The sequence below is a fragment of the Amia ocellicauda genome, chromosome 1 (genome assembly GCF_036373705.1).
Source record: "Amia ocellicauda isolate fAmiCal2 chromosome 1, fAmiCal2.hap1, whole genome shotgun sequence".
Taxonomy (NCBI): domain Eukaryota; kingdom Metazoa; phylum Chordata; class Actinopteri; order Amiiformes; family Amiidae; genus Amia; species Amia ocellicauda.
In genome coordinates, this window is record NC_089850.1 from 27,296,733 (window position 1) to 27,321,858 (window position 25,126).

At 39.4% G+C, this 25,126-nt stretch overlaps 3 protein-coding genes across 4 annotated transcripts in view; 2 read left to right on the forward strand and 1 right to left on the reverse strand.

Moving 5' to 3' along the window:
- Nucleotides 1–4,275, forward strand: part of phip (PHIP subunit of CUL4-Ring ligase complex) — a 70,584-nt gene extending 66,309 nt beyond the window's left edge. For both annotated transcript variants that reach the window (XM_066700305.1, XM_066700307.1), the window contains exons 38-40: nt 320–576; nt 881–1,039; nt 1,841–4,275. In XM_066700305.1, coding sequence (XP_066556402.1) covers nt 320–576; nt 881–1,039; nt 1,841–2,574 — 1,150 coding nt within the window. In that variant the 3' untranslated portion in view covers nt 2,575–4,275. The remainder of the gene's footprint in view (nt 1–319; nt 577–880; nt 1,040–1,840) is intronic.
- Nucleotides 4,276–9,796: 5,521 nt separating this feature from the next.
- LOC136747491 (uncharacterized) lies at nt 9,797–19,537 on the forward strand. The gene is made up of 7 exons (XM_066700327.1): nt 9,797–10,051; nt 10,250–10,412; nt 11,363–11,452; nt 14,846–14,937; nt 16,003–16,163; nt 16,452–16,568; nt 17,468–19,537. The coding sequence occupies exons 2-7, from the start codon at nt 10,294–10,296 to the stop codon at nt 17,561–17,563; spliced, it is 675 nt and encodes a 224-aa protein (XP_066556424.1). The 5' UTR covers nt 9,797–10,051; nt 10,250–10,293; the 3' UTR covers nt 17,564–19,537.
- irak1bp1 (interleukin-1 receptor-associated kinase 1 binding protein 1) lies at nt 18,109–21,854 on the reverse strand. Its single transcript, XM_066700316.1, has 4 exons — nt 21,504–21,854; nt 21,079–21,144; nt 19,642–19,772; nt 18,109–18,517 (listed from the first exon to the last, which is right to left on the reverse strand). Exons 1-4 carry the CDS (start codon nt 21,792–21,794, stop codon nt 18,256–18,258), a joined length of 750 nt encoding a protein of 249 aa, XP_066556413.1. The 5' UTR covers nt 21,795–21,854; the 3' UTR covers nt 18,109–18,255.
- Nucleotides 21,855–25,126: the final 3,272 nt, after the last annotated feature.

The following is a 25,126-nucleotide window of genomic DNA, read 5'->3' on the forward strand; positions in this document are numbered from 1 at the left end:
TTAATGTTCATGTTTATTTAAATATCAAAACAATAACAGTCTTGTCTTGATGTTATAAATGTATTTTTCTGCAGTATTCACCCCAGTATTTATAGGGCTGTCAGTTGTGTGGGTTCTGAGGGATCTATGATGCATCAGACAGAGCAGGGAATAGTAATGCCAGCTGGCGGAAATCAACCAAAATGTAAATGTATCGGTGTGCCGACATTAGAGCTGTTTTCAGATTATTTTGTATGTCATATATCAATTGTTTAAACTATGTACTTAAGTGTGTTGGGCATGGCAGAGCTGAGTGTGTTGCTGTTTCTGTCCCCCTTAGTCCGGAGAGGAAGCGCCGGGCCGTCAGAGCAGCGCCGAAGCCAGAACCGTATGCTGCCTCCCCCTCGCCCGGCCCCTCGCGGCCTGCATCGCTCCGGCAGATCGTGCCGCACATCAACGGCAGGACGGTGGATGTACAGCCTGTGGTGAGGACCCGCAGCACGACCCGCTTCGGCAACCTCGCTGCCACGGAGCCCCCATCAACGTCGAGTGGAGCCACGGCAGCCAGCCCGTCCCGCCCTGCACACAGGAAACCAGGTAGGGGAGGAGCAGGTGGGGAGAAACATTTATTCATTAGAGTTACACCTTTCATTAAAATGGCGTGGGTTTTCCTTATCATGTACCTGGGTCTTCCATGCTGTCAGGCCCAGTCCTGTGTCACTGATATTTGGATGCATATGGAATTTTGGTAGAAACTTGGCAGTACTAGATAGGCCATGGTTTCCCTATGGGCTGGGATGGATAATAATGTTCTAGGGTTGCCATGACTTTATCTGTATCATTTAGTACTCAATTTGATGTAATATATTAATCAAATGTACCTGTTCTCTCTCCCTTCAAGTGATCGAAAATACCAATAAGCATCTTAAAGCCCACAACTCCGTATCCACTCCAAGTGTGTCCAGTGAAACGGACAATGGCAGGAGCTCCTCTGTGGCAGAGTCTGCGGCTAAGAAGAAGGTGAAACGGAAATTTAAGGCACCTGTGGAACCTCAGCTGGGTAAGGACCAGTTTAGTCTTTCAAAAACATATACAACATAGTTCTATCTAATGCTAGTGTTACTGCTTTAAGGTTTCTCTGATCCTAATGAGGTCTCATGAAAAGTGTTTTCCTTTTAAAGGAGCTAACTAAAGTTGGTTTCTGGTATTCCAAAGTATGTCAATCAAATGGTACAAGAGAATAGTCAAATATTAAGACCAAATTATGTTCTGACATGAGCAGATCACTCTACCAAAGTGATCAACTTCCAGGAATGTACATTATGTTACATGCTGTCATATATGATGTGGGACAGTGCTCTGTCTGAATGCCAAATATATTATATTTGCACCATTGTTGCAGCAAGATTGTGTAACCCATGTATGAATTTAAGCTTTGTGTATCGCTCCGGAGAGGACAGGTGCAGTAGTTCTGTGTAGCTGATTTTTAGAAAAACATTTTCATCCAAGGCCATAGAGAGAACAGAAGACAAAGGAGAAGTGTGTGATAAAGTTTGGGGTACCTCATTGATGTCATCTAGCTGCCCAGTAACCAAAGGGAGTCATCTTGTATATGAGAGTATGTTCTTTCGAAAAACTTTAGATGTGTCTTGAAGACTGACCATCTCCGGAGAGCTTCGTTGTAGCTGAATAAACTATTTTGGTATTATTTCAGTTAAATCGTGCCCTGAGTATTCCTTGTCCGCCTATCTATTGAGGGAGTAAAATTTCTCCATATCAGTATACATGCCACACAACACAATGTAACATAACCAGAGGCTTTAACTTTAAGGTTTTTACTCTGAATCCTTTTTCCTTGCAGTGAACTCCCAACACACCCCTGCGCCCCAGAACAGCGTGCAGGTGAACGGGCACAGTGGACACAGTGCACACTGCGTGACCAAGAGAGGCCGGAAGCCCAAGCTGGACTCACCAGCCAAGGCTGACAGCATTGTGCAGGAGGAGCTAGTTACCAAACCAGAGACGCCAGGAAAGCCACCGGGCAAGAAGAGGGGGCGCAAAAGCAAACGAGAGCTGGAGGCCATGCGAGACAGCGAGCTGTGGAACACCACTGAGGACGAAGAGAGAGACCAGTCCACCAGCGACGAGGCCGGCGGCTCCTCCTCTTCTGCTCTCGCCACTGCGGCCGATGCTGACCTCGACTCCGGCGCGGTCCAGCCACTCAAGTCTCGCCGTGGCAGGAAACCCAAAGGAGAGAAAAAGACGGAAGAATCCCTGCCTGCCCCGGCAGATGCAAGCCCAAAGATGCAGACAAGAAGCAGCAGGAGACAGACTGAGGGGCCCCTGGAGCGCCTGCCTGAGCCTGATGGGCCAACTGAAGAGGAAGAGGGGGAGGGGGGGGGGGACAGTAGATCCAAATCCCCCATGAAGACCAGGAACCAGGGCCGCAGGACAGCTTTCTACAACGAGGAGGACTCGGAAGAAGAGCAGAGACAGCTGCTGTTCGAGGACTCCTCCCTGACTTTTGGGACCTCCAGTAAAGGCCGAGTTAGAAAACTGACTGAAAAGGCAAAAGCAAATCTCATTGGTTGGTAAAAGAGGAAATCAAAACAGAAACTGACCGAACTTTTGCTTTGTGATATCCAGGTAAACTATAGCTACAGCACTTGAGGACACTGCAAATCTTGCTGCTACTTTTGTACATTCAGTGGTGAACCTTCATTGGGACCAAAACTGGGCCCTTTTTGCCCAAACTTTGATAGTGAATATTCCCCTTTATTGTAATTATATGAATTATTGTTATTTAGCCTTTTCACACAATAATACTGAAATCCGAGTGTATAAAACGTATGTTTTTTATTGATATAACAAACACAGCTTTTTCCAGAGACAGGACTTGAGATATTGTGGTTTTATGTGGCCTGACTTAAATAGAATGACACGTTTATAATGTAAAATACAAGTGACAACTATAAATTTCTGCTGCCTGATTGAAACACACACCCAGGTCTTCTCGGGATAACACTATTAGCATGTCATAAACAAAGGACCAATATTAAAGAGGCTTGTTCCAGTCTTGCTCAGAAGTCTTTATGGAAAAGCTCAGATCCTCTTTTAAGCCTGTTTGAAATGTACGTTCATCCTGACATGCGTTTCAGAGCTATCACACAGGGGCTGAGATTCTGGGTTTTATGGCAAACTTTGTGATGGTGGTTCTTCAGGCGATTTAACGAGTTTTCCTCTTTTTATAATTCACTATTTTCAATACTTTGTACAGTTTATACCAAATGAGGATCTTGGGCTTTTTACATAAAGACTGTGTTTTATGTAATGTAAGAAAGTTACAGGCTGCAAAACAATGGGTTGGGCCCCTTCCTCTACCATTGCGTTTTGGTTTCCGTTTGCTGAACGAATGAAAACCATTTTCTGCAGCCTTTGAGTTTTCTTAGTTTCCTTTTTTTGGTTTTGCTGTTATGAATGGGGTATGATAGACCAGGTTAACTTTATAAAGGGCCATGTACACTTGTCATTGTACACATCTTGCATGATACCATATTCGTGTAAAAAAGCTTGATGAAAATGGTTACTTTTGCAAGGGGTTGGCTTATCAGCAAATTAATTAGATCCAAGCCTTTTTTTATTATTATTATTTTATTAATTGCTTTTACAAAGAAACAGAACAGGAAAGTGGAGGCAGAGACATAGATCTCCTAACTTTAATCAACAAACTTGGTATGGTACGGTTTACAATAAGAACAGTGAAAAAGCAGGGGCAGAAAATGGGAAAGGAAATATCAGTAGTATTCCAGCTTCCATTGTCATCTTCACTGAATTGCAAACAGTAACAGAAAAGACATCTGCTATTCCAAAGAAGTACCATAACGTCAGTATATTTATATCAACCTCATAATCAGAGTCTGGCTTTTATCGGCAGTTTGTGGAATAATGGGTCATGCTTGTGAGAAACGTTTTCATGAGCACTCGCAAAACAAAACTGGAGGCATTAACTAACTACTTGTATTTGTTGACTGTCCTGACAGTCCCTCTTAGGACTTCTGCTGATTTCACAAGCTTCGTCATTTAGGATTCTTTTCCTTTCCTTGCCTTTCCTTTCAGAGATCAATTACAATGAACTCCCAAAAATATATATTTCAGAAAAGGGGTTTGTGCCAAATGTATGACTGTTAAAATGTTATAATTTATATTACCCTCCTTAAGTCACTGGAAAAAATACTTACCTCACTTGCAGTTTATAGTTACCTATGTGTTAGGTATAAATGTTAAGAAAAGACTGTCTCCAATTAAATAGATTTTATTACACATTTTTCAGTAGTAGGTTTTTTGGGGGGTTTCATTTTGGTTTACTTTTTTGGTGGAAAATGTTATCTTACTGAGGGATTGCCATGTTAGAGTTAAACTGTTTTTACATTTTGTCATTTACATTTAATTGTATATAAATAGGAATAAGACGAGCTTGAGAGAAAGTATGAAAACTACCTATGATTTTGTGCTTACATATAGCAATAAATTGTGCCTTCATAAAGAGTTAACCTGAATCGAATTTAAATTATAATGCTAACAATACATGTTTTATTTTTTTAATATTTTGATTCAAAGTCCACTGATAAAGACCTCCTCAATAATTATTTTTGAACCACCATGTAAGATAACTGCTTGTGTTTTTTGTGACACTATAACATCCCCACACACATGATTTACAACTAATTAATTTTAGTTGAAGTGAAGAGAATTTGTTTTACGTATAACAGTAAACAGATCTTTGACTTCTAGTACATTATATCAACCAACTTCAGAAAATGTAAGGCCTTCAGTTATGCTAATTATGCAAATTGACCTTGTCGTTAAAGCTAAATATTTACTTAAGGCCTTAAAACTGCATGGCAATTAAAGTGATGTACTTTAGAAAAAATGTTTAATCCACTTTGTTTGGTTTTACATGACCTAGAGACATGGCTGACAGTTATTTTGTCTTTCACCCATTTTACATCAGTGATTTGCACCAAAGCATCTTGTGTTTTAACCTTATGTCGTTTGACAGTCGTGTGTGTCTTTGTGCACGTATGGGCAGAGTGAAAGAATAACAAAAGCATCATGCATTACATTACATACATTTAATAGCAGTTATGTCCTTTATCTGAGAAAATCAATACATAATTGCAAACGGTACTCAACCTGTTCCCTGATAGTCTTGGGAAACAAATATGCGTTTTAGCTTTTGCACAGGTTTTAATCAAAGATAATTTTTTATTGTGCCATTTATTTGTGTTTGTCTGATGGTGAAGCCGGTGTAAAATGTGACAGTCCCTTCAGTTTTGCATGTAAGCTTTTCCTTGAGTGTTTGTCATTGAACAGTGACGCTACCAATTCCAGTACACTCCTCCGATCTGATGCTGGGAGCCTGGCCCATTCTGACTTAAGGACATCCTCACTCCTGCAGTTGTGAGGTGTTGGGGATGGGCAGCTGTCACTCTAGTGTGTCCCATGCATGATACACAGGCCTCACGCTTGATATCACTGGCCAGTCCATCTTCTCTTGTTTGTTCCTCTTAAGCATGTGTAGTGGTCTTCCTTGGATCATCACAAGACTGTCTCCTTACCTCCAACACCCTGACCCCTGTTGGAATGATTAAAATAGGAAAATAAAAATGTAAATGATTTAAAAGCCATTTGAGTAAGGCCCAACTTTAATTTTGATGCTTAAATGTCAGAAGGATAATCACTGCATATCTGAAACATGAAGCACGTGAGAGTTTGAGTAGGCCAATCAGACCTGGATATTGTTGGGCATCCTCAGGAGGTGCTACAAAGCACATTAGCAGTCTGTCCACTGGAACTGGTTTATAGGTACTCCAGTATTCCCTTATCCAAGAATGCGCTTTGCTTTCACAAAATGTGGTAATGAGTGAGGTTTTCTATTATTATTATTATTATTATTATTATTATTATTATAAAACTTTGTTCTGGAAAAGGAGGAAATAATTATTTTTTGATGAGTAATACATGATGGTAGGGGAAAACTTTGTTACACGTCGCACCCAAAGCTTAAACTACATTAACACAATCTGAATTTCAATAAATGCACAGTATCGAAGCGATCCTCCTCAAACTTCCTGATCCTGTAAAGCGTGTTCAACTGTTCGATAGATAGTGACCTTTTACAGAAGAGCCTCGGACATCAGAGGTGCAATATAATCTCAGCCAGAGAAAGCAGAACGTCTGAAGTCAGCCTGTCTATCACACTTCTAATCCTTTTCTGGAGCTGTGTTTTGTAGCAGTCATCTGACAGTCCATAGGGACCTTGCCCCGGCTCGTAGGAGGCTGGTGATAAGTGAGACAAATCCTGTTGGATAACCTTAGACATTTGAATCTCGCAGTTTTAATTTACTAATGGCCTGCACTCCCTCTTCATCCCTGAAAATGGACTTTGTGATGTGCAACAGCATGGCAATCCAAATTACATCCTTTTTCTCACCCAAAACCACCTCTGCAGCAAGCGTTGCACTCCGCACCCTCGTGGACAACAGATCAAGAGATTTATCCTCAAAGACCACACTCCTTGTCCAGGCAGATTTGAGTGGAAGAGACTCGGGAAGCTTTCCCCACAGAGGAAAACCTTTCTGCGGCTCGGCAAACTCAGTCCCTTCACAAAGCCTGAGACTATGGCTTCTGCATCTTAAGCTACCATTACAGCAAGTGTGAACTGTCAATGACCAGAACCGTTTTCAGATCTTGAGGCAGATTGTGTATTTGAGCAGTGCATTTTAACAACTGTGGTGAAGTGGATTACAGAGAAAACCATTGAGGAGAAAATGCCTAACAGCCTCCAAGGTTAACCAGCCACAAGTACTGATTGCAATACACATTTTCTTTTTACTTTCTTGTTTTCTTTTTTTATTAGCCCCTTTACTCAAGTGCTGTCAAAGGCTGGACCAGCGACTGTTGTGATTGTGAAACTGCCTTTGTTATTGCAAGAAAGCCACGGAGATGAGATCCTTGCTTTCCATTAAACTGGACCATTACAGCTGACTGCTGCATTTCAGCCTGTGTGAGAAGTCTGACCTGTTGACTGGAGGTGAAAATACACTTGCTAATCACTTCAGTGTTTCTTATCAATAGTAGTTTTTATTATGGGCGGAACTCAACTTTTTATTTATTTTAATTTTTATTTTTTGCCAAAGACCCGAGATTCAGAGCAGTGGACCTCAAGTGCATTGATGTGCCTGGAATTAAGTTACCAGTGGTAGCATAACAATATCCACTTATATGAGAGTCTTTGGTGAATGTCTTGAAAGGCAAACCTGAACACGTTGCACTGACATGAAGAGTGTACAACTTATGAACGGGATGCCCCATTACCTAAGATTTTTCTTTTCTTCAAAGAAGTGTATTTAAACTGAACTACCAGGATGGGGTTTGGTTTTCTGATGGTCAAAGTAAATACAGTTGTTACTGTATACATATTTATATGACAAAATGATGCTGTAGTCCACAATCTAAGGTACAACTGAATGACTTGCAAATGTGTATCTTGGCATATTCACTTAACAATGTTTGAAGTTACAAAGACCGCGTTTCAATCTTAGATGTTTGTTAAATTATACTTCTGTATATTTTTTTGTAAAATCTCACTTTATTTTTAAGAGTATTTTTATTTCCATTTATTGTCGAAAGGTGGCCAAATCACTTTTATATGCAATCATGTTTCATTGAACATTGCATGTTCCTTATCTGCACTTTCCCTGGTATGTGTCTTATGCTGACATGAGAGAATTATTCCCAGAAGAATTCTGTTTTAATGATTGTGCCTTGTACACCTGTATTTTTTCCTTACGTCTACAAAATGTAGACATGGTTAATCAAGGGATGATTTCTAAGGAGCCTTTTAAAGAAATAATTGCCACTGAAGGGGTTTCTTCAATGCAGAAGGAGTCTGTGGCTTTTCTTTGCTTTACAGAGTAGGCTGGCTGGTCTTAAACTTTTTTTTAACTTGTATTATTTTTTAATAGATGGGTGTAGAATATACATTTTCTTTAACACTGTAATGTAGATCTGCTCAATTTAATACTGACTTTTTTTTTTTTTTGTCTTAAAGGGTAACCAGTCATAATTTATTGATACAGGTTCAGTCGCCCCCCCCTCCCCTCCCCTCCTAAAACTTATTTGGTGTAACACTGGAAACCATTTTGTTAAAACACGGTACATCTTTTTAAATTAAGTGAAGTTATAGGAAAAAGTAAACTGTTCAATAAGAATGGGGAAAAAAAAGACAACTTTTATTATGCCTGTTACCTTTTCACATTTAATCCAATGTTGGACATATCCTGTCATTTTAAATTCAAATATAGATATATTGGTGTATTAAACTGGCCTGAAATGGTATTTTTATACTATCCTGTGCTTATACCTGTATGGAATATTTTAATATTTTTGGTTTAAATGGAATAAAGACAAGACTGCCTGTTATCCCATTGCATTTAAGAATTGTACTATACTATGTATGTAACTGTTTTGAAACACAGAATTGTGCTTGTGACCTGTAAATTGGGGTGGGGTGGGGTGGGGTGGGGGGTTCCGAGGTTGGGGACGGGGTAGAAATAAGGTCAACTTCAAGTTTCCAAACATGTTATACTGTATGGCAGAGTGGAATGTGAATAAGAACGGTATAATGTTGATGATAAAACGGTGTGGCCCTGCTGTACACAAGCAGCACCTGTGCAAGGAGAGCAAGCAGCGTTCAGTTGTCCCTGCACTTATTGTAATGTTCAGTGAACTCTTTTTCTTATGAGCTGTTTGGATGATTATTTGACCTGGGGGTGGGGTTTGGGGGTGTGTGTGTGGGGGTGGGGAGGGCAAGGGCTTTCTATGTTAGTTTGGATACTTTTATATAAAAAATAAATAAATTGATTTAAAAAAAAAAACACACAAACCTAGAATGTATGTGTAGGGAGTACTGCTGTCATATTAGTACATACTGATATTTTTCAAATAAAGTTGTGTTTTCTTACTTGTCTGATGCTTCAATTTATTAGTTTTTATTTATAGTATTTTTAAATTTGACCTGATGATGAAGTGGTAGCCATGAGTGTGACCTGATCTTGACTGATGAATTGGGATGCAAGTCGTGCAGTTCAGACTAAAGCAGTTAATTTGATTTTGATGTAAAAGGCATTTCTGTGGTGATGAAATCATAGGACTGATATTGTGTGGAAAGCAATGCCAAAGGAAATAAATGCAAAATACCAGACTCCATAACACCTTACCACTTTTAAGCTTTGCTAATTTCCATGAATGATGTATGAAAATAAATGGACTATTATACTGTTCCAACCTCCCCCACCCCCCTATTCATGTATTTTGACAGTTTTAGGTGTTAAAACATCCAATAATGTACTACTGGGTGTAACTACAAAGCAAAACACATTTGGAAATAACACCACCATTTTTTCCCTGCAAACATTCAACCTAGTTTATCATTCCTTAATAGCAATTGTGGTTTTATGAAACCTAGGATTGTCATCTAGGTGATACATGGGAATTCTAGAAGAGATGGTGATCAGAACTATTTTATATTTTTATTAAATAATCCATGGTCCACTGAATGTCCTCCCAAACAGATGCTTCACCCCCCTTGTTTATGCGAAAACGAAAAAAGTTCACGGCACTAAACTATGCAGCTACACGATGCAATTATAATGAGACCGACACCCCCACAGTGCAGTGTGATTAGCGGAGAGCAGCTCCCCCGTGTGTCCGCCCGCCGTATTACCGCACTGACGTGGCGCAGGCGGAGAGGTGCGCAGTATTTTCGTGGGCTCCCGCTATTGGACGCAAACTGTGTAGCTATTTTGCACAAGCAGGTGGCCCACCGAAACCCCTTCATGTAAAAATAGCTAACTGCTTCAGCTCACGGGTGATTTCGGCTCTGAACAGTGATTGCAGCTCAAGTTATATGTGACAACAAAAGTGCCGGAGAAAGAATCGCCCCACGCAGGACACTGACCACCAACTTCTCCGCCCTGTGCGTGTGCGCCGCGACGGCTGCTCTGAACAGGTGGGATATTTAGCCTCTCGTTGTTTAACACGTACATCCGCATTGGAATTAAAATGAAAATTGAAACAAACGAAATGTTTCACTTCCTCAGTGTGATGACTGTCTCAGATACAGCATTGAACACGTTTACTAGAATAAGAGAAATACTGAGTGTTCCCTATGGGAGGACGCGTGTCACGAAGCCGTTGTTGTGTCTAGTGTGGGACCTTGCCGGGCGCAACTGAAGAGCTGCTGCCGGCGCGATGGCGGAGCTGACGGCGGCGCTGCACCTCTGCCTGCTGCTGTCCGCGCTGCCCGCGCAGCTGCTCCTGTCCCGCTGGAGCGGAGGCACCGCGGCGCAGCGCCACAGAGCCGCACACCGGTGAGAGCGCCGCCGGCAGCTATCGACTACACCGCGACACTAACTAACACTGGCCTGGCGCTCGGTGTGCGGCGGAGGCGCTGAAATCAATGCAATTCAGTTCCATGTTGGCAAGCGCAAAGGGATTGTAGCAGGGATGCACACCATATTCACATTATTTAATGTTAGGTTTCTCATTCACCCCACCTGTAAAATATGTGGAAGAAATGAATATATATTAGGATAGTGAAAAGTTAAGAAATTAATATTAAAATGTACACTAGACCAGTGGTTCTCAATCCTTGTCCTGGTGGAATATCTACCCTGCTGGTTTTTGTTCCAACCGAACTCTCACTTACTTAATTGAACCCTTAATTGAACTAATCATTTCCTAAATCAGAGCCTTTTAATTATTTTTAACAGTAGGGCTTTTAAGTTAAGTATACAATTGTTTAAGGAAATTATTAAGGAACCAACTTATCAGCAACCATATTCATTCCTGATCTTAAAGGCATGCTACACATAGGATAAATTCACTCACTGTCTCTGTACTTCAACGGTAGGGATAGTATGTTAAAATATTAATATGCTCAAAGCTCCTGCCAGTTCCAGCCCAATGGGCTACTTGAAGTTTAAAAATAATCACATGTCCCAAGGGTATAAGTGCACCTGAAAAACAACAAGTCGACTGCATCAACTGAATCCACTTCAGGCTGTGAGTTGTACAGATCGGATAGACAGTTGAAACGGAAAGACCTCTGGATTAATTCGTTACCAACAATCACGAGGGAGATGGGCCAGAAGTCCACTAGTTTAACCTCTGTGTTCCAATGACTATGTCTGTCCCGGCCTGGACACCCTGCAGCTGCCCCTGTGGTGTAGTGGTCCTGAGGTGCTGGACAGCCAGTCAAGGGTGGACTGTTCAGTAACGAGCACAGCTAAGAGATGTGCTGCTTGTCTTTCTCTTGCAGGCTGGTCAGTGCATGGAACAACTTAAGGAAGTCTTACTTAAACGTCAGCGTGTGGAAGGAGTGGCTGAAACAGTGGCTTGATACACTTATGTAAGTACCACACACACAGTAATGTTCCAGGTAACTGAAAACAATATTAGTGATGATCAGCTTAATGAATTAAATATACACATGCATATATCTGCCACCATCAGCCCATATCGGTCCACTGCTGGATGAAGACCATCCCAAAATGTTTCCACTTGCTTTGATCTACAGCTTCTCTTTTCCATGTCACACCGGCAAAGTTTATTATTTCATCTTCCCATCTTTTATATGGTCCTCTTCAGCTCTTGGGATCCATCCAGAAGCCTCCTTTGCTGTTAAACATGACTTTGGTTTTACTTGGGTTCGTTTTAAGTCCAGTTTTCTTGCTTGCATCTCAGAGTTCTTGAAATTGAAGCTGGAGGTCTTCAGATGTTTTTGCAAATATTATGCAAATCCTAAATTATTCAAGCTCTGTTTAATTTGACTCCTTTATCTTTCCAGTCCAAAGTCTTGAACACTTCTTCAAGAGTTGCCATCAAGCATTTTGGAGAGCTTGTGTCTCCTTGACTTACTCCTTCACAGATCTTGATCTTGTCAGTGTCTTGGTGGAGTCAGATTGTTGATGTAGCATTGCTGTAGATATATTTAATAAGCGCTGTATAGGTTTCCTCAGTATTTTGCTTTTCTTAGAGCCCTGATGACTGAGTTTGTAAGTATTGAATCAAATGCTTTCTCAGTCAACAAAGCCTAGGCACAGAGGAAGCTCATATTCTCTGCATGTTTCCAACACTTGTTGTACAACTTGTATATGATCCATCGTGTTACATCCATGTCTGAATCCTGCTTGCTCTCTTAGTAAGGTTTGTTCCACTTATCTTGTATTTGTTTAATTTTTGGACACTTTGTAAAAAGTTTAGCATGAATCTCCTCCAGCTTCTTTTAAGACCTCCACTGTGATTCCATCATCTCCAAGTGTTTTTCAATATTTCATCTTCTTCATGGCATATTCTACTTTTGGAATCACATCTGGTATTTCACTTGTGTTCATTGACATTTTCTTCTTTACTGCAGTCATCACTGCTATTTAGGTTTTTGTAGAATTCTTGCACTCTCTTGATCGCATCTCTGTTTTTAATTGTTGTGCCCTCATTTTTCAGGGCAATTATTTGATTCTCTCCCATTAGGAGGACTTGTTTTCCATTTTTGATGTTCCCATTATTTTCAATGGTTTCTTTAATTAGGTTGCTGTTAAACTTTCTTACATCTTCAGTAATACATTTCCTTACTGTTTTTCACAGCTCAATGTAATTAACTTTTGACTTGGTGTCTTGACTATTAAATGTCTCCTTTTCTTCATGTTTTCTTGTTTCTTGTGAGATCTGTTGTGATGTATTGTCTTCCAAATGCTCTTGCAATGTCCATGGTGCCACACATTATTTTATTGCACAGTTGTGATGCATGTAGGTGTTCGTGTTGGTCATGAAGTACACTAAGTCAGTTCTTCAGTTCTAATTTGTACTCTGCATGATTATTTCTTAGGTTGGCTTGTTCGTTTTCTTCATTCGTTTTCGTGGTGTTAAGATTAATTCTGCACTGAACCATTGTGGTCGCTTCCAGTATTGAATCTGTTTAGGATAGTGCAGTATTTTATCATGTTTACAGATCATTAAGATGTAAATGATTTCATTCTTTCCTTCATTAGGATTTGTCCAGGCCAATATACTTGTTGACTTTTTTTTTGAAGGGAGAATTTGATAAAAAAAAAATTGTTTCCAAAAAAATTCCACTAATCTATCACTTTTTCATTCCTATCTCCATATCCATATTTACCTACTGAGGCCTCTCACATGATTATTTTAAAATGTTCTCCTACTCTTACCACCTATTTTGTCATACAGATATTGTATTGCCTCATCAGTATGGCTTGATGCACATAGGCTGGGACAATCTGAAGTTGATATCTGTTTGTTAGCTGAATAATCATTCTTGCAGCTGCTGTCAGATGTGCTGTCAAATTTGATGTTATTCTTCCGTCTCCTGTGTATAATTGTGACCATTTACGATGGCAGCCTGTCCGTACCCTGTGATTAGCACCCTCTGCTTTCACACTCTCCTGACCGCTGCTTTGGTCAGTGGCAGTGGGGGTCAGTGGAGGGCCGTTTGTTTAGTTTCCTTTTTAGACAGATTTGTTAATCAGGTGTTTTACAGATCTTGAACAAAGCTGTATTTCACCTCACACATCCATCTAGTTCCTTTGGCCACACCAAGGTAGAGTGCAGTGAAGTCAGTTTATTACACATTGTACATTGTAACTGAGAAATAGCTAAGGGCAGAGAAAGGGCCTTATCCAGTGGAACCATTGCTGTGGTTTAAATTCTAATATGCAATGTATTATCAGTTGGCTGTATGGCTCTTAAAAATCTATGTATCTATCACACACAGGTAGGGTACAAACAAATTGAAACACCTTAGTAAATGAGGGACACCAAGTATTTTGAAAGCAAGGGCTTCCACACAGGTGTGGCTCATATGTTAATTAAGCAAAGAACATCCCAGCATGTTTAGGGTCATGTATAAAAATGCTGGAAAGGCCTGGTTGCCTATAATTATGGCTAGTATGGCTGCGAGAGGAGACCTGGGTGACTCTGAAAGAGGGGTGATTGTCGGGGTGTGTGGCAAGAACGCTCAAGCTGCTGATGTTTCATGAGCGGCGGTGTCTAAGGTGATGTAGGCATGGACCTCCGAGGGAGAGATGTCAGTAGCAATGAGCAGCAGTAGGTGGAAGCGCATACTCCAGGATCGTGATATCTGTGCATTCATTCAAAGTGCAAGGCAAAACAACTGAGCAACTGCAGACCATTTGCCTGCAAATTTCAACACCTGCAAATGTTCCACCTCCATCACATGCAGGCTGTACTGGAGCCCAACGTCCTATTAAGTGACCTGACATTGGTGATTCCATATTTTGGTCCACTACTGGTGTGTGTCTGTGTTTTAATATACTAACAAGAAGTAATGTATAACTTCTTAAATGCTCTTATTTAGTCTGAGATGGCTAATTTAATTTAGTTATTTAGCTTTTACCCAAGTGAGACTTTTATTATCCCACCATATACAATTCATAGGCAATGTATTATATGGATGCAAAATGTTTAAAGTACACTGTGGTTTAAAGCATCAGCCATCATGTAGATTTAGGAATAACCCATGATCCACAATGTTTCTAATTTCACATTCATTCTATAAAATGGTATGAATTATCATTTTCTAGTGGTGAGTTTGCCAGTATGTTTTGGACTGGATGTAGTGCTTACATTGTTAATTTCCAAAGTGTTTTATGTAATATGTCAGTACATTTTAATACATACTTTTTGATTGTATCGCTTGTCTTTTCAGTAAATAAAAACACAATTCAGGTAAAGTTGCCATTAGTGCTGTTGCCCCTGTGCCCTTTAGACCCATCCCCTCTGGTCAGCAGGTGGACGGCGAGGGACAGTCACCGGCTTTGGAGGTGCTGCTCTACAGCAACGACCAGGGCTATTTTGGAGGTAGTGCACAATGTTTTTAAAATGTACATAACGATACAAAGCACATGACATTTTGCTAGTAAGCTTGGGGGGACAGGCGGACATGTATGTTTTTGGGAAAATGAAAGTGCTGTGAATGTGAAATCTTTAAAACTCACTCAGATCAGAGAAGCCCCTGCTGAAGTGTGTGACTGCTCTCTGTGTCAAGTGTTTGAGGAAAGGCAACTTTTTCTGAATTAATAGGTTGTTTAGTTTGGACTTTGACTGGGTATGTGACTGAGTATTGGAGCAGAATTGTGATCAATGGTGATGGAAGCATATTGGCACCACAAAGGAAAAACAGTACTGCATTAATACCTGATAATGCGTTATTCCACAATAATGATTGCGTTGATACGAGGGAACCTTGTTATTTCACAGTCATTATTTTGTTAATACAAGATAACATTGCATTGAGAACTTTTTTGTCCCGACATCAACACTATTGCTGCATATAAGAAATCAAATCGGACGTAATTATTTTCCACATAGATTTGTACTGTGCTATTTATCTATCTCAAAGATGAATGTGTAGACTCTTAATTAGCAAAATATCAAGGGTTTACTAGCTTATATAGAGTAGTTATGAATTAAAATGTTGACTGTTTTCCTTACAGTGACTATTTAACTTGCAATGCAACCTCTGATATTTGAAACCCCTGAAGTAAATAACACAATAATAATGTGATATAATGCAATGTTATCTTGTATTCACACAATAATTAATGCAAAATAATACATTATTTTGTATTTTTCCTCTTTTCTCTGTGGCAGTAATAAGCATCCGTAGATATAATTGACTACATTAATTAAACCTGTCATCAGGGTTGAATCTATGCAAGATTGTGTTTGATCTTATATTCAGCATGACATGAAACAGATTAGATTTCTTGTAAATGGCTGTAAATGTAAATCTGTTGTGTAGTGTCCAGTGAAATGTGATGAATTGTAGTGCCCAAATATTTCTTGCCATTCGTTCTGCTAGCTGTCATCTTATAAAGAGGTCTACTCTCTCCTTGTCACTTTCCTCTCCCTCTCTGATAAAAGCCTCTAAGGAAGTGCGCAGTCCCAGGCCGGACACTGTCCTGTATCGTGTGGGGCAGGTGGTTGTGGATAGGGGGAACAAAATGGTGGGTGTCATAGTGAGCTGGGATGAGAAGATGAAGGCTCCTCCGGAATGGATACGGACGATGTACTCGGACAGTGAGGTCAGTGAACTGCAAATACACCTCTGGTATACTTCACAGTAATGGGGCCAAAATTATCTTCCACAAATATGGAAACATAGTCAAAGCAAGCAATAGGATTTAGTGATTATAATAATCAAAAACAGTGTGTACTATATACTATAATCTCCAGGACCCCAGCAAAATCAAATCATAGTGTTACTTGATTGACTCTTAGAATGGTGTCTGAGTGAAATATTAGACTGCTAGTCTATCAAAATTATACTATTGAATTTACTGCTTCAGAAGTATAATCTGTTGCTTTTTCAGCTCCAGATAGTACAAGATGTTCCGCACTATAAGATTCTCTTTCATGGACCGGGCCCATCTTCAGTGATGGTGGGCTACATGCCACAGACGTCACTAGAGACCATTACAGGCCTAAAGGTGCAGTATACCTACTCCATACAATCTTTCGACGTTATAATAAAGTACATTATTAATAATGGAGATCACTGCGGTTGTGCTGTGCCTTGTGGGAAGTCCCAGTCACAGTGGTACTAATCTGGTCAAAGTCATTGGTTGCCAATCCAGGTCTTGGCAGGACCCATGTAGCTTTTTTGTTCCAACTGAGCTCGTGGGTAAATTAATGATCGTCTTAAACCCTGTCAGCCTTGCATTGCGTTCAGCTCTTAAACAGGTGGAGATGGTTCAGGTAAGTATCTGAGCCCTGGGCTGGAATGAAAACTAGCAGATCCAGGGTCTTCCAAGACCAGGGTTATGAGCCACTGCTCTAAGGACGAAGCTTTTAGTAGTTGAGCCCCTCAAGAGCACCCAATCTTGTGTTTGTGTGTGCGCCAGTCCCAATATGCCAGTCTTCACACTGTTTTTGACATGTAGCTTAAAAACTGACAGCTTAGAAATGACCTCATATTGCAGAAAACACTCTGTAAATGATGTCACTGGTGTGCCAGTAACAAATCCCTGCACTAGGTGGAAAGTGTTGTTGTTTGACTGAATCATGTGCTCATGACTTTGCTGCTCAAGACTAATTCTATAGAGTAGGCCTAGACTGTGCCAGGAAATACAATGGACTGGCATCACTGCTGAGGTAGGGCTGCATTAAAGGTGAATTGGTGAGGTGAAATACTGTGTGTTATGGCAAAATCTCCAAGTACAGGTCTTAGCTGAGGGTAATGTGTTTGAACTCAGTTTTTATGGAATCCTGTTTGATATTAAATGCAGTAAATGATGCTGCTGTTACACCAATCACATCATGTATAAACTCAGATCTACACAAATCAGCGGAGGTGTGTGTATATAAATAAATGTCTTTCTTTTGCTAGCCTGAAATCCCCACGCTGGACCATTATTTTAGTCATTTTGATGGTGAACAATTCATTATGAAGTCCTGGCTGAAGGAAGTCTTCCCTGATGACTGATGAAAAGGCCCCAGCCAAGATGTGCCTGCTTCTCAGACTTCCCCTCCCCCCAACTCATATGTGAATTGTGGGAAAACTAGTTTACTGCTTTACAGGAGAATGAATGTTATACTTTCTCCACTTCATAATCCCAATATTTCGATAACTGACAACACAAACCATTTATGCTTTATTTTGGAGGTTTACATCTCTGCCTTTTGCCCAGGGGCTTTCAAGTCCCTTTATTTCAGCTATTATGATGTCAGAGCAACTAAAGGAGACATTACAATGTTAAGAGCTGCATTTAGAAGAGGTGGCTATGCTTCTACCTTCTGTTGAAAGCTCCCCAACCAAACACACACATCTGATCTACCTTTATTCCCTGGTGCGTTATACTGTTTGAACTTTGCACATCTGCCTTCGTAAAGGCAGCCCTCAGCCCTGGACAGTGTATGCATAGTGGCATTGTAATTATATGAGTGTAAGTGATTTATAAAGTGGTCTTTAAACCACTTGCACTGCTGTCTCCCAACCAAAATGTTACAGATTTGTAGAGGACAACAATGTAAAGGGACTGCAACATATTTAATTCCTCAGGTACATTTCGGATTTATAAAAATATGTATTTTTTTACTATAAATATACATTTGTAACTGATCTTTAAATTATATACACACACACATTATTATATAAAAAATCTTTAAACATAAATATCAAGTTTTTTTCTTTCCTTTTTCTTTTGCCTTGATTTCAAATGAGACAAACACCACAGAGGTTACAAAGAACGTTGCGTTGTCGATCCTCTGCTGCAAAGTGTGCGTCTCTGGATCGGGCGCATCCTCGTTCTGCCCCCGCCATTCCTTGGTCTCCTCTTCCTTTATAAGCAGAGGTCTCCCCAAGGCCTGCCCCACCACCTGGCACACCTCCCTGGCTTTGTGCCGCGCGTTCGCCACTGCCGCCAGACACGCCTGCCGCCTGAGGGGAAAAGAGAATGAATGAAGAGGAGTTCTCCCCTTTCATCACCATTTTGTGACCCTGTAACACCTAACCAGAGGACATTTCTGAGCTACTGAATCACAGAGGAATGGAGCTCCAGCAAAGCTGATCTCTGACTGGGTTCACACAGCACAACCAAGGGGGAGGGGCACTTCGGCAGGACTGTGGATATCACCTGCAGTTGACTGGCCCTGCCCAACACCAGGGAGTGTGAATGCCAATGAGTGATGGACAAAATTATTGCAGCACCTGTTCTAGATCAACAAACAAGAATGCTTTTTAGGATATGGCTTAACATCCAAAGAGAATCTGAGTTTTTGGGGGGGCTTACAATTCCATCATTTTTAAGACCCCTCTGTTAGTTACACATCTTGGCATGACAAGGTTCAACATCTCAATCTAACAGTCGTGAGATCCCTGATCTTTTGCTAAATGTGAAGAATAAACTGATATGAGGCAGGGGGTAAAATGGTCTTGGAAAATGCAACTGATGTCATTCCAATGTGGAGCATTTGCCTTGCACTGTAAAAGGTGACATAGTTCCTCTGCCCCCGTGCCACCCCTTCACTCTTGGATATAAAAAGATAAGTTTGGCAGACTAATGCTCACCAAATAAATAATGTTGATCACTGTGTAAGTGCACCCTGCAGGCCCCCAGCTAAGAGAAGTCATGCTGTTTCTTGATTTTACAGGTCTTCACAGCTGCTTTTCATGAAAAATTCAGTGTAGACATGCTAACAAACCTTTGCAGCTTACGAAAAACACAAGCACTTTTTTCACATTTCTGATTTGCAGCATTTTCAATTAACAGACTAATAAAACAAAAGCATCTGCAAAAGAAAAAGGTTTTGATTTTCTTTTTTTATTTTATGACAGCCGATCCATGCTATTTAGAGTTAGTATGATTGATTGATTGTTATGTGGTCATTTCCAAGCTTTTGTCTCCAGTGCTTGTACGTTTGGCACTTTTTAATAAAACTGAGCTTTACTAAAATGTAATTGAGTTTTGAATTCAAGATTGTTCTCCCCCCCCGCCAAACACAGACATAATAATTCTGTCATTTAAGACTAACAAAGATGCACAGTCGATCTGTCAGTCTTACCTCAGTCTTTGGAGGCACTCAGAGGTGTGATAAAACTCTGGGGTGCCGACGGTCACTGAGCTGTCAAGTTTCTCCGCCAGTAAATTGCTAACGTTCTGCATCTTCACAAAGTCCGTAAATATAACGCAGACCTGCAAATGAAATTTAAAATTTGCATGAGGGTTATGTCCTATTTAAAAAGTTTTTTTTTTTTTTTTAATTGTTTAAATAATGCTGAAATCAAGTTCAAAAGGTAAAAAACAACACTTTCAGATTACAAAGTGTCATTGAATGTATTTACACCCTACATTTCAAGCTGTGATATTAGGTTTCCCTTTAGCTTAATAAGTGTGGTGATTGATCAATTATATCTGTTCAGACTCTGCTGAACACTGATTCAGTATAGTAAGAACGAGATACATAGAGCAGTATTTACAGTGGTCAGCAGTAAGTGACACTTTCACAAAGAGTGAATACTTTCAAGAACAACTATACTATATGCACTACATCCAGTATTGTGTGTTATTACAATCTTTTTTCATAAAGGATGTCAATTTCAAACTGTTTCTTCTGGAAGGCATAAAAAAAGATTATGCTTTTAATCTAATCTGCTTGATCTGATACATTTCCTACAATAATTTAAACTTTAAAGTACTTTTAGATTGTACTCACTATAAAGAGGCATTCTGAAACAAAAGACATCCATTCACAGACAAAACTATACAAATTGAAAAATGTTTTTACAAGTAATTATAAATAAGTGATGACTGATCAAAGATTTGATTTGTTTTATTATTTATATACCCACACATGGAATTGTAATGTTCTGGTGCCCTTGTATTAATAAAGCAATTTTACTGTACTTCTGCAAACACTTTTTAAAATAAAACTACACATGGCAGAAGATTGTTATTCATGTACTAATTAAGTGAAACTGGGCTATCTTGTTACATGAACTAATACAGATTTCCACAATGAAAAAAAGGAGAGAGTTTAGTGATGCATTGGATTTCCAAAGTTAAGCCTTTGGTGCTTTTCAGTATTTAGGTGAACAGCAGAGGTGGACTATAAAACAATAAAGTGTTTCTATAGGTGTCTGTGCTAAAGGTCAATCACTAATTTACCTAAAGAACTATGCTAAGGAAATCTGAAACAGGTTCATGTGCTGTTAGCATAGCTTGTACAATCTTCACTCGATTATGGTTTCTGGCTTCTTAAAACTACTCTGAACCCTTAACAACATGTATAATGTATAAGGGTAGGGTTCTTGAGCAGTGGGATTTAAGTGCAGAGGGGAAACAGCCAGAGAGGAGGGAGGAGATGAAGGGGAGTTGATCAGGATTGGTGCGGTACTGGTTGGAGCTCCAGCTATCACTGTGCATGTCAGGATTGCCCCCCCCTTTTCATAGATTACTTAAATTAGTGCAGTACATTAAATCATAATTTTAAAAAAGTTACTTCTGCTTCCATATAGTACGCATTTTCGACTCTTCGGATATCCCTGGTCACAGTAACATGCTCCTCCTGCGAACACAACACGCACAACACAGGATTATAGAAATGTGGGATTTGAAACTTTCACCGACTTCCTGAGCAGTGCATAGTCCAAAGTTGGAAGCAAAGTGATAAAACAGCAATGCACAGTCAATTACACCGGATAACAAAAAAGGAACATAACGTATATATGGAAAGACAGATGTTTGGCATGCAATGTACAACTTCACATGTGCAACACAGCCTGCATGCAGGCGCCAGCTCACTGCACTGTCCACTGCAGCTCACTGGCAATCAGTACAAGAGCGAGTAGCAATGCGTGTCTCGGACTTTTCCAAATGCGATTCATCCCGGATTTCAAAGCTACGACTCAGACACAAGCTGCCGACCTTCACCCCCTGCAGCCGGGTGCTCTGCAGGATGTACTCCAGCCGCCGGGAGACGCTGCTCTTGGCTTCGGCCACCGACTCCTTCCTGCTGCCCACCCGCGCCGACAGGCGGGCTCTGTCCGGGGGAGCGGAGAGCTCGGCATTCCCGCTGACCTGGACCTCCCGGCCGGGCTGCTGCTGCTGCTGAGCGGGCCGCCGAGCTACCCAGCCCGCTGCCGGCTCGTTTTCATTTCGGCAGACATCGCCAGCCGGTAGCAGGGCTGCAAACACCCGAGCCGGACTCCCCGCCATTCCCGCCGCAGCCCGGGTCCGCAGTAACGGCGCCGATGAGCCGCCCCGCCGCGGTGCCTGCCGGGATGCGCCGTCCAAGCGCGCAGGCGTGAACAGTGACGCAGGGAGAGCGCGTGACCGTCAACGGCATTTGTTTATTTTACGTTTAATGCCGTAAAAAGCTTTATACTGCATAATTGCATTGTAATTGATTAATTAATTTAATATAATAAAATGTGTGGCAATTGTTTAATATTGTTACTGTATTATTATTATGTATTTCTTGTCAGACGTACGACCTTATCCAGGGCAAAGAGCAATACAAAGTGCAAAAATACAATTATTACTGGAGATGCAGCGTTTTTAGTTATTGTTAAACTGACATTAATTAAGTAAACGGTTACAGAGTTCAATAGATATCACATTAAAAAAATGGTTTAAAATAACACATTACGAATATAAAAGCAACTCGTATAAACTGCACATCCTTGCCTACAATCCTGGCGTCTTCCATTAGAGGGCGGCAGATATACACCTATAGCTAAACACGGAGCAACAACCTCCAGGAATCACATGAGAAAATAGCTTTTAATAAAGATGTTAAAAAATACATTCATATCGGTTGGTTATTATTATAATTTGTAAATACCAGTAAAAGTAAATTATCACTCCGACCTAAACATGAAAATATGCCACAGGAAGCAATATAATACATACATATTACCACCATGACTGCAATTTACACGTTAATTAAATGACACTCGAATGTCTTAATGTTTTGCTCTAACAATTGTTCTTATAAAAATAAATAAAACATTTGTATTATTTTATGTCCCCCCTGCGAATGTATATATTTGTGTTATTTGACATCCTTAGACACTGGTCAAAATGTGCACACTGGAGATGAATCTACTTTAAGACAAACGAAAACTCTAAACAAATCATTACATAAACTATTGTAGTTTCACCGATTTTAAGTTTTCGAGTTAAAAAATACAATGAAATAATCTACTTTGGATATATTTTTTATATTCGATTATTTTTCGTTTAATATATCTGGAATTATAATGTGCTTTCGCATTTTCTACTGATTGCTAAATTACTGGAAACAATACGAACAACAAAAACAAAGCAAACGCAGAACACAACACATTGACGGGATAAGAAGTGTGTAGGTTCGCACAGAGCTAAGTGCTAATGTCTTAGTAATGTAAAAAAAACTATTGTTTAATTATATATAATCATTAAAATCAAAAAGGGAATGCTGCACTGACTTTTTTTTTTGTGGCTTTGAAAAAACAAAACACTGGAAAATAAATAATATTTCACATGGTGCCCTAGCAATCAGAACAAGAATACACAGTATGAAAATCAATCAAACAAAACGTTTCTTTAATTTTAATATTAATTTAAAGGATGCTTTTTTTGTTTTTTCTCCATTGTAAATCTCTGAATTATTATTATTATTATTACTACTACTATTTCTGCTTGTTTCAGAGAGAACAAATAATTCAAATCAAGCAAGAGCCCTTACCACATCGAACATAAACTCAGAAATGTGTGTTAGGGGACAGAATTTAATCTTCCACAAATTATCAATGAAAGTCAACAATATAGCTGTTTCTGTTATCCTTAACTCCTGCTTAATATACAAAAATTATAAGGAATAATACTACTACCACTACTACTACTACTACTACTACTACTACTAATAATAATAATAATACCGTGTCTAGTACCGTATAATCCGATTGAAAAGATATATAATTCTTATGGCAGTATTGTATTTTTTTAGGATTACACATTATAGGAATTTCACAATATTAGCCTATAGGGGGGAGTTAAATATGACCGAGTGTTACAAAGAATGAAATGAAACCGTCATCATAAATATTATTGTTGGAAGAAATAGGCAACAGACTCGGAGCTGTGCAATAGGCTTCAAGTTTGCAACGAAATCTTCTCATCCAAGTTTATTGAATTGAATTGAATGTAACAATTTAAATGCAGGCCTATTTTAAAGTCTGTTTTACAGAGAAATTGTGTGTATTTTCATTTTCGTCATTCCAAGCCATGTACTGAACACAAGAAATCCAATCCGTAATACATACCGTTAATTTGAATGGACAGATTCCTCTTCTTCCTTCATTATTATTTTTCATAATAATTATACCACAAAATTATATAAATAACATAGATTAGAGATTAAAGATTTAAGATTCGTCAACAGAGTCTACACAAAGTTTTTTTCTTTACCGACAGAAATAGGATAAAGCAACTGGAAACCTTTTTTTTTTTAACTAATATTATTCTAAATAATAATAATAATGATAATAATAATATTAATAAGGGTTTTATGGAAAACACTATCACAATAAACACATATATAATTATTAAAACAAATAATACAATTTGTTGTGCATTACATTTGTTTATACAGTAATGCTCTGAAAATGTAAATTTTAGTAGGTAAATGATTTTTGCAGCAAAACTTCCATTATAAGAGCTGATGCTAATCTAATGGATAACTTTTTTTTTAATCAACATTGACATCTATTCATGTCTCTTCATAATTAAATGGTATGATATATATATATATATATATATATATATATAAATATATATACAATTAATATAAATAAGATACAAATATATAGCCTATATAATACAATATGTCTGGCATGTATTGGCCTCTCTGCTCCTCTGTGTTAGGGTGGGATATTGACCTGAGCTGAGTTACTCAGAGCCCAGGAGCAGGTTTCTAATGAGGGCGTGTAAAAGCCGTGACTGGTTAAGTCCCACTGAACTCAACAACACTGTCTGACATGTATGTTTCTCTGGGTCTGAAGAGGATCCAGGCAGGTGGTGGGATCAGGCTATACTGACTACATAAAGCTATCCATTGAATGAGAGATGCCATTGGGTAAAGTAAATGTATCTGGTTTTAACACATTTGAAACAGAAAAACAAAATAAAAAACAAGGAACAAGGGCTGTGATCAGTTTGGCCAATGTCTGTATTAGTGCAGGACACACAGCTCTGGTTCCTGGGGGTGACACCATTGACAGTTTGATTGATGTTATATATATATATATATATATATATATATATACACTACTGCTCAAAAGTTTGGGGTCACTTAGAAATGTCCTTGTTTTCCATTAAAACATACATGAAATGAGTTTGAATAGGAAATATAGCAAAATGAATAGGAAATATAGTCATTGGCAAGGTTAGAAATAATGATTTTTAATTGAAATAATAATTGTGTCCTTCAGACTTTACTTTCACCAAAGAATCCTCCATTTGCAGCAATTACAGCCTTGCAGACCTTTGGCATTCTAGTTGTCAAT